Source organism: Formica exsecta, unplaced genomic scaffold (assembly GCF_003651465.1).
Source record: "Formica exsecta isolate Colony F162 unplaced genomic scaffold, ASM365146v1 scaffold238, whole genome shotgun sequence".
In the NCBI taxonomy this organism is placed as follows: Eukaryota; Metazoa; Arthropoda; class Insecta; order Hymenoptera; family Formicidae; genus Formica; species Formica exsecta.
Genome location: NW_021849660.1, coordinates 2,481 through 16,254, shown reverse-complemented (window position 1 = coordinate 16,254; position 13,774 = coordinate 2,481). Strand labels below are relative to the sequence as shown.

Sequence of the window (13,774 nt, the reverse complement as noted above, 5' to 3'; positions counted from 1 at the left end):
GCATTCCCGTGGTACCTGAGGAGTGCAAAATGCACACCGTTTTCTTGAGGTCGTCGAGCTCGATATATCGAAAATTCACTACTTCAGCATCGCTGCAAGTGTTCAAAATATCGGAAAAGGAGATTGCGTCGGGATGATGTCCGAAAACCACAATTGTGAGGTTGCAGTTATTCTCCTTTATCGCATTCAAGATAACGTTTGTAGGTTTCTCGCTGCAGAAGATTACTTTTGGTCTAGTTAGCTGCAAGACATGCAGCGCGGTTTCTAATGACAAACAAAATATAATTAATAAGAACTAAATAAAACGAAATTACATTAAAAATCCTATTACATTTTAAATATTATTATACATATAATATTATGTAATAAACATTATTATATAATATATTATATAATTAAACAATAAACAAAATAAAATCTTTAATTAATTCAAGATAGATAAAATTGCACTTGCTCAGTCGTCGGAATTATATTTATTTTTGATTCTAGCTCTTATAATCAAATGCAATATAATATCTGTATTATAACGATTATCCCGCGGAGAAACTCACGGAAATCCATATTTTCGTTCCACGGATTAAAAATCGCGTTGACGTAAACTGCTGCCAAGCAAGGTACAATAGAATTAAGATGATTATGTGTACACACACTGACAACATCGTCGGACTTGATTCCTTGCTTTTGAAGCCATAATGCGCATCTTACAACTTTGTCTTGTAGCTCCGCATATGTAACCGTTTCTTCCGTGCGTGCGTCTAACTACGTTATATTGTTGCTATTATGCAGTTATACGCTATTATATAGCTCTCTATTATAGTTATTATATAGGGTTTTAAAATCAAGAGATATTCCGTTCTATTGCATTATTAAGCCACAGTTAATAAGAGGTGGAGTATCTTGAAATTTTCTAATATATTTAATTTCATGTTGTAATTAGTATGCTGAATATATGCAATGATATTAAAAACATACAATTTAATTGCAAATTAATATTTATTTTTAAATATTATGATATCTATTTATATAATAAATATTGTATAATTAAACATATAGATATATACATTCTATACTTTTTCCTAATATACTAAGAACAAAGTTAAATAAAAGAGATAAAAATCTTAATTTGCAATTAGTTTGTATCCAATTTATTTTAGTTTTCTTGAGTTTAATTCTGTGTCTATGGAAATGATTTTATCTTGTAAAATTACAGACAATAGTTCTATATTTATTACTTTCTCTATAATAGTTCCATCCATCAACGATTTGAAGACGAAAATTTGATAGTTTCACTATAATTATTGGAGATAAAATATATTTAACAAGTTTTTGCGGTCTATGTAATACCGGTTTGGTTAATTGCTACAATAGCATAAAAACTTGTTGTATTCCTATATATAATGATAGCCTAGTAAAATACGCATATTATTACTTCTCTATGAAGTAGAACGCTATAATATTTTAATAACTTCCCGATAATGTTTTCCACTTTTCAGTTTTGTATCTAATATGAAAATATATACGAGGTCTGATCAAAAAGTATCAGACCTCATTTTTGTTTTGCGTCAACCAGCTGCAGTCCGATAACGAGACTAGAGCAGCATGCAACCTTGAATTCTATTCCGCATACATGATTTTTTGCCAGACCACCTTTCAGTCGCTGCTAGGCAGTCGTGATAGTTGCACATGTATTCCGTCGCATTTCGTGTTTCCAGCTAAAACGAACGAACGTGTTCAGCAAAGAATTAGGATGTCGAATCTGTAATTCAAGTAAGGGTAAAAATTACAAAAATGAGCAAATTTATTAGGTTTGGATTAATGAAATTATAAATTTTCTAGTAAATCTGTTCATTTTTATAATTTTCACTCTCACTTGAATTACAACAGAATCGATACCCTGCATTAAATTTGCCATTAAATTTTGTATCTTTTCAATTGTCTCTGATTGCAAATCACCGAATTTTTGACGAAATTTAATGGTAATTCTTTGCTAAATACATTCGATTATTTTAGCTGGAAACACGAAATGCGATAAACACTGAATACAATTGTGCAATTATCACAGCTTCCTAGCAGCGATTGAATCACGCATGTCAAGTAGAGTCCAAGGTTGTATGTTGTATGCTGCGCTAGTCCCGTTATCGGGCAGCAGCTGGTTGACGCAAAAAAAAATAAGGTCGGATAATTTTTAATCAGACCTCGTATTTAAATTTTTTTCTATGTATAGTTTAATTCTAACGTACTTAATTCATAGTTTAATTGATACATTAAATGTTTACAAAAGTGTGCCTTATTGTTAGTAGAAAACATATATGTTGTTTATCTTATAATCATATTAATAAAAAAGCGAGAAATTGCTAGTAAAGCAGATTTTACTATTCTCATCATTATTTATATCTCTCAACAAGTATTAATTTTAAGAGAGAAAGAGAGAAAATATTTTTTTTACAGAAAGTTCTTTTTTCTTATTTATTTAGTTACTATAAATCTTGAAAGTTTTCTTTTTTCCTATGTTGTCACACGTAAATATTTTGACTTACATGTGCAACTTTATCTCCATGGCTTTTAATCTTGAACCATACCATCTCTCCAAGACTCTTATAATTACTTGTATAAGGCAATATTTCTCCTTTGTAAACGTTATTTTCTATAGTAAAATCCTGAAAATAATAGATGAGTTTGATGATTTTAAAAAATTGCAATACTTTCACAATTTTTTGTAGCATGTTTACGCTTTGTCTTTAATTTGAATGTTTCACATTGCATTAACACATACACAGTAGCTTTTTATTTAAAAATTAATTTTATACGATTATTTTTGCATTTACCTTCGACTTATTCCCAACCATTTTGCTAGATTCTTATTCCAGATCCCTAGATATAAGATTTTGAATATGCTCAAACAAATTACTCAAAATTATATCACCGTATCACAAATAAATGCATTCAATAAATTGTATTATGTCTTAATCAATCAAATTAAAATTGTTTTTTTATCAATGTACAATGCACATAAAAAGATTTTTCTACAATAAAAGATAAAATTTTCAGAACGTTCGGTTGTGATATAGTTGCTAAATGAATTATATCGTACTTTATATTATCTAAAACAACGATATAAAATTAATTTTTAATATTAATTAATTGCGCGACAAAATATTATGTTCATGTACGACTTAAACTTTTATCTATACAATATTTTCAGTTGTGTATATACAAATAAATTGTCCAAGTATTCGATCAATGGGGAGAATTGCTTGAATATGAATAAAAATCGAAAACGCTGGCGAAGAAGATATCTTGGAAGATGAGGAAGATGAGAAGTTTTTGCACTACCCCAAGATCACACTTTTTCCGTCAAATGAGGAACAGTAATATTAATGAACAACGATCAATGTATGATCGTGGACAAATGTTGACTGTCATGTAACTTCTACTTGCATTAAATATGTAGTTCTAGATGCACGTGATATCCCTCTCTCTGATCCATTTCGTGATTAGATCGTAGTCTGTATCAAAAGAATGCAGTTCATGCATTCTATTATACTGCTGTTTGTAATGCATCTTTTTCTCCTTAACCGTCATAATAAAAGTCATTAGACATTTTTGATATTATTATGACATTATTATCGCACTGATTTGAAGTAAGCTAGTTTGTGAAAGAATATTGAAATATCACACACACACACACACACACACACACGCACGCACGCACGCACACACACACGCACGCACACACGCACGCACGCACACACACACACACACACACACACACACGCACGCACGCACGCACACACACACGCACGCACACACGCACGCACGCACACACACACACACACACACACACACACGCACGCACGCACGCACACACACACGCACGCACACACGCACGCACGCACACACACACACACACACACACACACACGCACGCACGCACGCACACACACACGCACGCACACACGCACACGCACACGCACAAACACACACACTCAGGAACGCGCGTGTCCGGGTAAAGCCCTATCTTTCTTCTGTTGTCGCCATAGGCCCTCGCTATCGCAAAATCTCAATGGAAATGTTCAAATAATCATAACTCTGCGAAAAAAAAAATCGTAGAGACCTCGGCGACCTCGCGTTGTTTTCGTCTCGGAAAGCCCTTTAAACACACACACACACACACACACGCACGCACGCACGCACGCACGCACGCACGCGCACACGCACACGCGCACACACACACACACGCACACACACACACGCACACGCACACACACACGCGCGCGCGCGCGCGCATATTTTATACATATTAAAAGATCATTAATTTATCTTTAATATTATTATATTATTTGTTGCAATATATTTTTATCTATAATATTTGTGTAATATACGATAGTTATATATCTACATAATAAAAAAGAATATTATGTTTAAACTATCGCTACGATATAATATACAATTATTGGCTACTGGCTACTGGCTCTTTAATATAATATATCTAGATTGTTCAAAGTTTTTTTCAAAAATATTCTTGATGGTACTCTTAATTATTCTCCATCTAGACTATTTTGTATGACCATTCGTAATGTCGTAAAGAACGAAAATATAGTTGACAAATACTGTAACATTAATAATAGTTAAATTAATTTTCAGTTTGTATCTCATAAAAAGATATTGATTATATATTAATCTATTTCTAATTGTCACTTGCATTCTATACATTTGTCATTTATCGAATGTAATATTCAATTAAATTTATTTTGGAAAATTGTATGTAATATAATAAGCTTTCCTTTCATTATTTAAGATTATTTAAATATCTGTATAATAATACACATACACACACATCATGTTAAACACATATATCATACATATGAGAACATTTTTACGACAAAAATAATTGTAAAATTATTTATTGGCAATCAAAAAACACCAAGCTCATCAAACTTTATGCACATACACATAAGCACATATCAAATACATATACAGAGACATTCCAATGAGGAATACCCACTTGAAATATATACTTCGGTTTGCTGTAGAGAACGGAACTTCACATTAAAGAAGTACAAAATAAAATTCTATTGTATTTAATCAATAAAATATTGTAATTTATAAGTATATACAGAAAATAGTGATTAAATTTAATTTTCATTTTCTCCGATATTAAATATATTTTTCATATTTTATTTAAATCGCACACACACACGCACGCGCACACACACACGCACGCGCACACACACACGCACGCGCACACACACACGCACGCGCACACACACACGCACGCGCACACACACACGCACGCGCACACACACACGCACGCGCACACACACACGCACGCGCACACACACACGCACGCGCACACACACACGCACGCGCACACACACACGCACGCGCACACACACACGCACGCGCACACACACACGCACGCGCACACACACACGCACGCGCACACACACACACACGCACACACACACACGCACACGCACACACACACGCGCGCGCGCGCGCGCATATTTTATACATATTAAAAGATCATTAATTTATCTTTAATATTATTATATTATTTGTTGCAATATATTTTTATCTATAATATTTGTGTAATATACGATAGTTATATATCTACATAATAAAAAAGAATATTATGTTTAAACTATCGCTACGATATAATATACAATTATTGGCTACTGGCTACTGGCTCTTTAATATAATATATCTAGATTGTTCAAAGTTTTTTTCAAAAATATTCTTGATGGTACTCTTAATTATTCTCCATCTAGACTATTTTGTATGACCATTCGTAATGTCGTAAATAACGAAAATATAGTTGACAAATACTGTAACATTAATAATAGTTAAATTAATTTTCAGTTTGTATCTCATAAAAAGATATTGATTATATATTAATCTATTTCTAATTGTCACTTGCATTCTATACATTTGTCATTTATCGAATGTAATATTCAATTAAATTTATTTTGGAAAATTGTATGTAATATAATAAGCTTTCCTTTCATTATTTAAGATTATTTAAATATCTGTATAATAATACACATACACACACATCATGTTAAACACATATATCATACATATGAGAACATTTTTACGACAAAAATAATTGTAAAATTATTTATTGGCAATCAAAAAACACCAAGCTCATCAAACTTTATGCACATACACATAAGCACATATCAAATACATATACAGAGACATTCCAATGAGGAATACCCACTTGAAATATATACTTCGGTTTGCTGTAGAGAACGGAACTTCACATTAAAGAAGTACAAAATAAAATTCTATTGTATTTAATCAATAAAATATTGTAATTTATAAGTATATACAGAAAATAGTGATTAAATTTAATTTTCATTTTCTCCGATATTCACACACACACACACACACACGCGCGCGCGCGCGCGCGCGCACACGCACGCACACGCACGCACACACACACACACGCACGCACACACACACACACGCACGCACGCACGCGCACACGCACACGCGCACACACACACGCACGCACACACACACACGCACACGCACACGCACACACACACACACGCGCGCGCGCGCGCGGATATTTTATACATATTAAAAGATCATTAATTTATCTTTAATATTATTATATTATTTGTTGCAATTTTTATTTAAATATAATTTTTTATTAATTGAAAATTAATGATTTTAAAAATAATATTTGCCATACTCTTTTAATATTATGTATAACAATGAGGCTAGGTAAGTAATTATTGCAAAAAATAATGGACCACAATTATGAACAATAAGCCATCTAGATAATATGCATGATGATTAATGTGACTATAATATTCCAAGTTTTTTCTTACCGATGCGTAGTAATTTAAAGATAATGAAGGCATAAGGCACGGTATCGCGACAACTATTGGTTTTTGAGCTTTCTGCATAATTATTTGTAGACTTTTATGTATAGCAATTGATAATTTGTACCATTGTGTATTAAAGGCTGCCTGTCTTACTTCACTGCTCTTACAAAGATATTGGACAATCATAATACAAATTAAAGTAAAACAAAGTTTTAACGATAATTAACTTACTATGTGAATCAAATGCTCGGATGGCCATGTATACATAAATACTTTTGATAATCCACCAAAAATTAAACCAATGCATTGAATTTTCATGGATAGTGGTTGCCCTTGCTAAATATAAAACAAAAATATTCTATGAATGTTTACAAATAATTTGTGATTCTTAATTAATGCATTTTTTATATTGTAATTTTTTGTAGAAAAAATAATTAAAGTAATGCTTTATATAATGCTTTTTTTGAAGTATTAAACTAAACTTTTTATATAATAATTTTTTTAACGGACGCGCGTGGGCTTGACACCATTCTTCACATTTTCTTGAAAAAATAATTTTTTAAGGATTATTATTATAATCTTAACATTTTTGTATTAGAATTTTTAATTTTAGTTAATTAGAATGAGAATGTGCTGTTAAAATATTATACTATTATTGTGAAGCATTTTTTACATACAGAATAAAATAAGAGAAAAACGTACATTTAAAGATTGGAAAAATTAATTCATTTAGAGTTACAATGTTTACAATACATAAAATATTGTTACTAATAATATACTATTATCTATTCACATAATTCTACGCTCATAATCAGAGATGGTAAATCGTGTATATTAGTTCTCAAGAAGTTTTAGTAGAAAAAAGGTTCATCAAAAATATTTTGAAAACGTCTCGAATTTAGCTACACGAATATAATAAAAAATAGGCATTTTTGTGGAAGATTTTTGTTCACGGAGCTTTTCAAGGTCATTCAAAATTCACAAGTAATGTCACCAACTAACAGACTTTGTAAAACCCTACTATGTTTATTTCAAACATTTTTCAAAAAAATCAATACCTTCCGAGATTTGACTATTCGGCAGCCCGAATTTTTCATGTTTGACTGGTTTGACTCGATAACTGTCCATTATTGAGCTTTGTGCCCATTACATCTTTTGTTCAGTAGGTCATAAGCTACAACATATGTAAAAACCAATTGATTTGACCGGGACAGATTTTCCATATGATTAGTGCTGGGTTCTTTCCAGTTTGAAAACGTATGAGATTCACTTTGAATTTAATCTGAACGAACTGTTTAACAGTATTGCATTTTAGTTTTAATTCAAACATTTTTATGTAATTAAATAATGTTTTTAATTAAATTAATATTTTTTAAATCTCACTTTAATAATTTCTGATGTTTTTGAATACATTGTAGTAAATCGTGGACATCTATAATTGTTCGAAACTCTTCGGCTAATAACTCAAACCTTACTGATGTAAACCAAAGCAACAGAGCTATAAAAACGTTTGTACATAGCTGGGAAGCACATTGCATGCATACAATAGCCTGATCTACGAAGATAATAAATTTCATCGGTTGATGATAAATGTCAAATGGATATTCAGCGTTTGTCGGAAACGGTTGATCCAGAGTAACAGGTCCAGTAATAATAAAAATAGCACTTAAGTAGAGCCAGAGGATAGATCCACCGTAGAAGTGGACGCATCTGTCAATGTATTGTTGAACAATCGCTTCCTCATGAGAATTAAGTAATTCACAGAAATTTTCCATTTCGTATGTAACCAACTGAAATTGATCAATTTCGTTTCACATGCATTGAAAAAAATTAATGGTAAATATTATTCGAGAGAAATATTATCCGAGAGATATTTTATTTGTATTAATTACTTGTAGACGATAAGAATTTATTTTACAGAACACAATATTGCACATAATGTGCATAGTAGGACATATAACGATTATTGATTTTGCCATAATGATAGGATCATCAAGGTGATTCCTAACTGTATTACACAGTCCAATGGTTAGGCCCAAAGTTAAAAATAGACACAAGTATTGGTATAGTGCCACACATATGACTTTAAGCTTAATTGTGTTTGTTGGGAGAGGCCAGGAGCAATTTATAAACAAACTTAATTTTACGGTGGCAATCACATTTTTTAGCGTTATGTTTTTCCACATGATTAAATGCACGTATGCATTTGCTGCGATATATATCGAAAGATTTCTGACTTATAGAAGTTGCAACGATGTGATAAGTGGATGTATAGTACAGGAAATTTTACCATAAAAATTATATATGTTCTCATATGCTTCAATTTCATATCTAACATACATGTGTGATAAGACTTTCATGAAATAAGCGGTACCATAGTATAATACGCGCGCATAAAGTAAAACATAGTAAATCTATAATTCACTAGCAGGAAGAAACATTCTGAAATAAGTTGCGAAAGAAACATATGGTAAAGGTATCATTAATTTAATACACAGTTGGAATTATCTCTTAGGATGTAATATTTTCGTTAAAAACGAAAGCTTTAGAATATTATTTTCTACATTCACCTATGTAATATTATAAATATAAAACTGGGAATAATTGAAAAGCTATGGAATATGCAAGAAATTTGTGAATCGTTACTACTAATATGCAACAGTTTTAACAATACTTATCGTACGATAAATTTTTCTGCAAATTTATTGCAAATATTTTAGTTTCACTTGAAATGCTTTGAAAATAAAGACGAGTGGTTTTGTTATACTACAATCATACTACAACTATTCAATATTAGCTTTGCTTATTGCTACATTGTTGTTTTTAATTAACTTTTATTAACATTTTCTTTTTAAAAACTAGAAAAGAGATTAATGTCTTCTAAATACTTTTTATGTCTTCTTCTTATTATTTTATAATTTTTAGTATTTTAGGAATTAAATGAGAATATCGTACGAACTAAATGATTGACAAAAAAAAAACATAGGTAAGTTCAATAGATTATAAAAAATTCTAAGAATTTGCAAGATTAGTTGCAGACAAAAGTTGATAATAAATATAGTATTATATTTAATAAATAGCAAAAACAGAATGTTGCTATTAAATGTGTTTATAACATTTTAATACATTTCTCATTTTCATTTTTTCTCGAGATTAATAGTGAAAATATAGTAAGAACTAAAAATAAAAATACTAAAGAGTATATTATTATTATTAATAGTAAAGATACATGTATATGTTAAAAAATCAATTAGTGTTCTTATCTTTGCAACAAAGTTATTAATATCTTAAAATATCTTTTAAAATAAATAATTGCTAGGTGTATTTAAAGTTCTGTGTAACATTAATAATCAGGCGAAGATATTTTCGATATTTTGTACATTATATATTATATATAACATAGCGGATTATCAATACCAAAAAATCAAATCTAATCTAAATAAAGATCAAACCTCTCTTTCTTCTCTCTCTTTTTTTTAATCAAGTAATACGCTGATCTGTTGATGTTCCATCTTTTTGTTCTTCAAACATCATTCGCATTGTAGTAAAATAGGAGAATATAGTTGAGAGATACTGGAACATTTACCATATTAAAAATATACATATTTTTTTTATAATAAGTTACTATAATATGCATATATGTGTATGTTTGCGAATATTTTTTGGAAAAATATATTCTTATTTTTTATTCATTATGTGACCAAAGCAGAAAGGAATGCTTTATACTTTATAGACATATGTTAATAATTTCCTATTTTTAATTTTTTTGGTATAATAATTTTATTACCATATCTAACCCTCTTGTCAATATCCGGGTATCCGGGTACCCATTTTCGTGTTCTTATTAAAAATTTTTCAATTTCCCGGCAAAATGCGCCTTAGCCCGATCAGATTCTCGTTATTTGGATCATTTTACATCGATTTACGCTTTGAGTCATAATTTTTTTTTTTTTTTAATTATTCTTGTTGGGGTCAAAGTTCGGGGGACAACACGCTTGTTCAATACCCGGGGTACCCGGGTACCCCGGGCTTATACACGAGCGTTCCACACGAATTTTCTTTCCGCTTTTGCTATTCGCGTCATCAAAGCACTTCGTGAGGGAATAATAGAAATTTCATTTATACTAATTTCGTCTATACTTGTCGAGATCTCATTCGAGAATGAAACCACGCTACAGAATTCGTCCGTTGGGACGCCAATTCTTTCAGGTAAAAACCCGAGGGGAATTCCAGGAAACGTTAGAGGAGGAAATCCCTGTTCATTTACCAACTTACAGCTGTCAGGTACCCGAGAGGAAGGGCGCAGGTAGCCCTACACTGCCGTAATTACCGGCTTTGCATAGTGAGTACCCGGGTACCCCAGGTATTGAACAAAAGGGGGAAATCCGGGTATTGACAAGAGAGTTAAGCGTTAAATAGTTAAACTTGATTATTGTTTTATTTTGCTATAACATAATTAAAAAATTTTTTTCTTCTTTTTTTGAATAGAGAGAATTATTTCAAGTGACAGCTTCTAATAATTATATGATGACTAAATGAGATAATGGGTACTATTATAGAATTCTCGCAATCAAAATTGCTATCTCACCGATGCGTAATAATGTAAAGATAAAGAAGGCAGGCCGCAAGGTAATACAACAAGTATTGGTTTCTGGCTTCTTAGTATAATCATCTGTAAATTTTTTCGAAAATCTTCGGATTCATCATACCAGTTTGTTTCAAAAGCTATTTGTGCAATATTATTACTCTAAGAAAGACATTCAGAAATAACAAAATTATGTAAATATGGTAACGTCATTACTTATCAGTAATTAACTTACTATGTGAATCAAGTGTTCCGCTGGCCACGCGTACATAAATACTTCTAATAATGCACTGACTGCTAAAAAGACACACTGGATCTTCAATGCTAATGAAACTCCCTACTCAAACAAATGTAATAGAGAGAGAGAGAGAGAGTTATCATAAAAATAAATTTTGATAATATGATTTTAATAGTACAACAATAAAATATTATTCACTGTGCTTATAAAAAAGCAGGCTTAATATGTATTTAAAAAATAGTGTTTAAAAAAATATACATATTACATATAGCTATAACCAAACTTTATATATTTTAACTCAAATCTACTATTATTATTTATAAATGCATAGTTAAGCTATTATTCAACTTAATAATTATGACATAACAACGCTTGACAAATTTTAAATAACACCTTTGACGCATGGAATGCCAATAATTTTATAAAATGTACTTACTGTAATAAAAATAAGGCCGAATACTAATAATGATACAGTACTGAAAAATACGGTTCCCAATGCAAAAGGACGAACTGCAAGAGTTACTTCTTTTGCGTACCTAAAATCATTGCATTTTAAGATTTTATCTCACACATGATGTTACATCTATTCTCTTTAAACATTTAAAAATATGTAATGAAACTTTTTCTTTAGTATTTCCAGCAAATCGTTTTAGAGAAATAACGGTATTATACTCAAGTAATTGTTGATGTTTCTCGATACATTTCATGAAATCGTAGATGTTTGTAATCATCCGCAAATCTTCAATCAACAATTTAAATCTTGCTGATGCCAACCACAGCAAAAGGGCCATGAAAGCGTTTACACATAAATGTGCCGCTATTTGCAGACCAACCACAATTTGATGCATATATGTAATAGCCCATAACGGTTGACGAGACGCGTCGAATGGAAAATCAGCGGGCGCCGGAAGCGGTTCATCTAATAGGATAGGTCCCACAAAAAGAGCGAAAACACTCATATAGAACGATGTTATACAAAAGCCATAGAAGCTGGCACACTTATCAATATAATCTCGCTGAACAATAGCTTCTTCATGAGCATTGATCAGCGCGCAAAAATTTTCCATTTTGAAAGTGATACACTGCAATTAATTGTGTTATTTTAGCTGAGGATGTGCGAGAGGAACAAGCTTTTTATTTTCAAGAAATAATATTCCTATTAATTACTTGCAAACGTTGATAAATAATTATGTGACACAGAATATTCCAGATAACATGACTACAAGGGAACAAACCCAATGATGCTTTTATGACAAGCTCAGGATCATCTAGATTCTTTACAAGACCATATACCATCGATGCTATTACGGCTATAGTTAGTAATATACAGATGTATTGATACAACTTCATGCACAGCACTTTACGTTTATTTGCGTCTTGCGGTAGCGGCCAAAACCATATAACAAACAAACTCAACTTTACAATAGCAATGGTTTTTTTTAGTGTTATTCCTTTTTGCATGACTGCGTACATAAGCTACACACATACGAGTATATTGCAAATACTGTTTAATGCAAATCTATCTCTCGTGTTGTCAAACAACAATTCAAGAACTTGCGGCAAAATGCTAGAATTATGCACAGCGAAACCTTATTAAGAAACTATACCGTCTTATAAATTTTTCTTTCATATATATGATATACCCTTAATAATATTTTTATAAAATGTGCGATAAATGGGAACTTACAAAGACTAAAGTCGATACCCAGTTCCATCAGTTATTTTTAGTATAAATAAGAAAAATATTCATGCGTTGTAACGAACTAAATTGAGTATAATTTTGCTATTCTTCTGAGATATAGAACATCGATTGAGCAAAGTATACGGTAGCCTTAAAGTATATGGTTTTTATCTCTACATATTGTCTGCATTGACTAAAATTAGGTGGCAGAGAAGGATTAATAATTAATTCCATAGAACTTTTGAAATGGCAATTGTGGGGTTATATAGCAATTTCTTTAAGTACTATTGCAGCATTGATAAAGTATTTTAACATAAACTGAGATATCATTGAGATATGAAAATAAGAAAGAAATTTTATCGCTTGCGCTTGGTCTATAAGTTATCTCTTATAAGTTTATTCACAATACAATCTTTTTCACAAGTTTTGTT

The 13,774-nt window shown here is 31.2% G+C and overlaps 2 protein-coding genes across 3 annotated transcripts in view; both read right to left on the bottom strand.

The window, feature by feature from the left end:
- The window catches only part of LOC115236026 (4-coumarate--CoA ligase 1-like), a 7,856-nt gene extending 4,436 nt beyond the window's left edge, over positions 1 to 3,420 (bottom strand). For both annotated transcript variants that reach the window (XM_029808210.1, XM_029808209.1), the window contains exons 1-4: positions 2,826 to 3,420; positions 2,538 to 2,657; positions 552 to 759; positions 6 to 264 (exon numbers count right to left, since the gene is read on the bottom strand). In XM_029808210.1, the coding sequence (XP_029664070.1) occupies positions 6 to 264; positions 552 to 759; positions 2,538 to 2,657; positions 2,826 to 2,846 (608 nt within the window). In that variant the 5' untranslated portion in view covers positions 2,847 to 3,420. The remainder of the gene's footprint in view (positions 1 to 5; positions 265 to 551; positions 760 to 2,537; positions 2,658 to 2,825) is intronic.
- A 1,118-nt stretch (positions 3,421 to 4,538) lies between these two features.
- On the bottom strand, positions 4,539 to 13,187 carry LOC115236021 (odorant receptor 30a-like). The gene is made up of 9 exons (XM_029808204.1): positions 12,830 to 13,187; positions 12,335 to 12,744; positions 12,099 to 12,198; positions 11,428 to 11,586; positions 8,223 to 8,629; positions 7,898 to 7,959; positions 7,071 to 7,171; positions 6,843 to 7,001; positions 4,539 to 4,610 (listed from the first exon to the last, which is right to left on the bottom strand). The coding sequence occupies exons 1-9, from the start codon at positions 13,133 to 13,135 to the stop codon at positions 4,539 to 4,541; spliced, it is 1,776 nt and encodes a 591-aa protein (XP_029664064.1). The 5' UTR covers positions 13,136 to 13,187.
- Between the last annotated feature and the right edge of the window lie 587 nt (positions 13,188 to 13,774).

Excerpts from the sequence above, each read along its gene's own strand:
- LOC115236021 (XM_029808204.1), bottom strand. The coding sequence starts at position 13,135 with ATGTACGCAGTCATGCAAAAAGGAATAACACTAAAAAAAACCATTGCT. Across the intron at positions 11,587-12,098 it reads TCGGCCTTATTTTTATTACA|AGTAATAATATTGCACAAAT; the intron begins GTAAGTACATTT and ends TGTCTTTCTTAG. Across the intron at positions 4,611-6,842 it reads CTTTAAATTACTACGCATCG|TATTTGTCAACTATATTTTC; the intron begins GTAAGAAAAAAC and ends TTAATGTTACAG.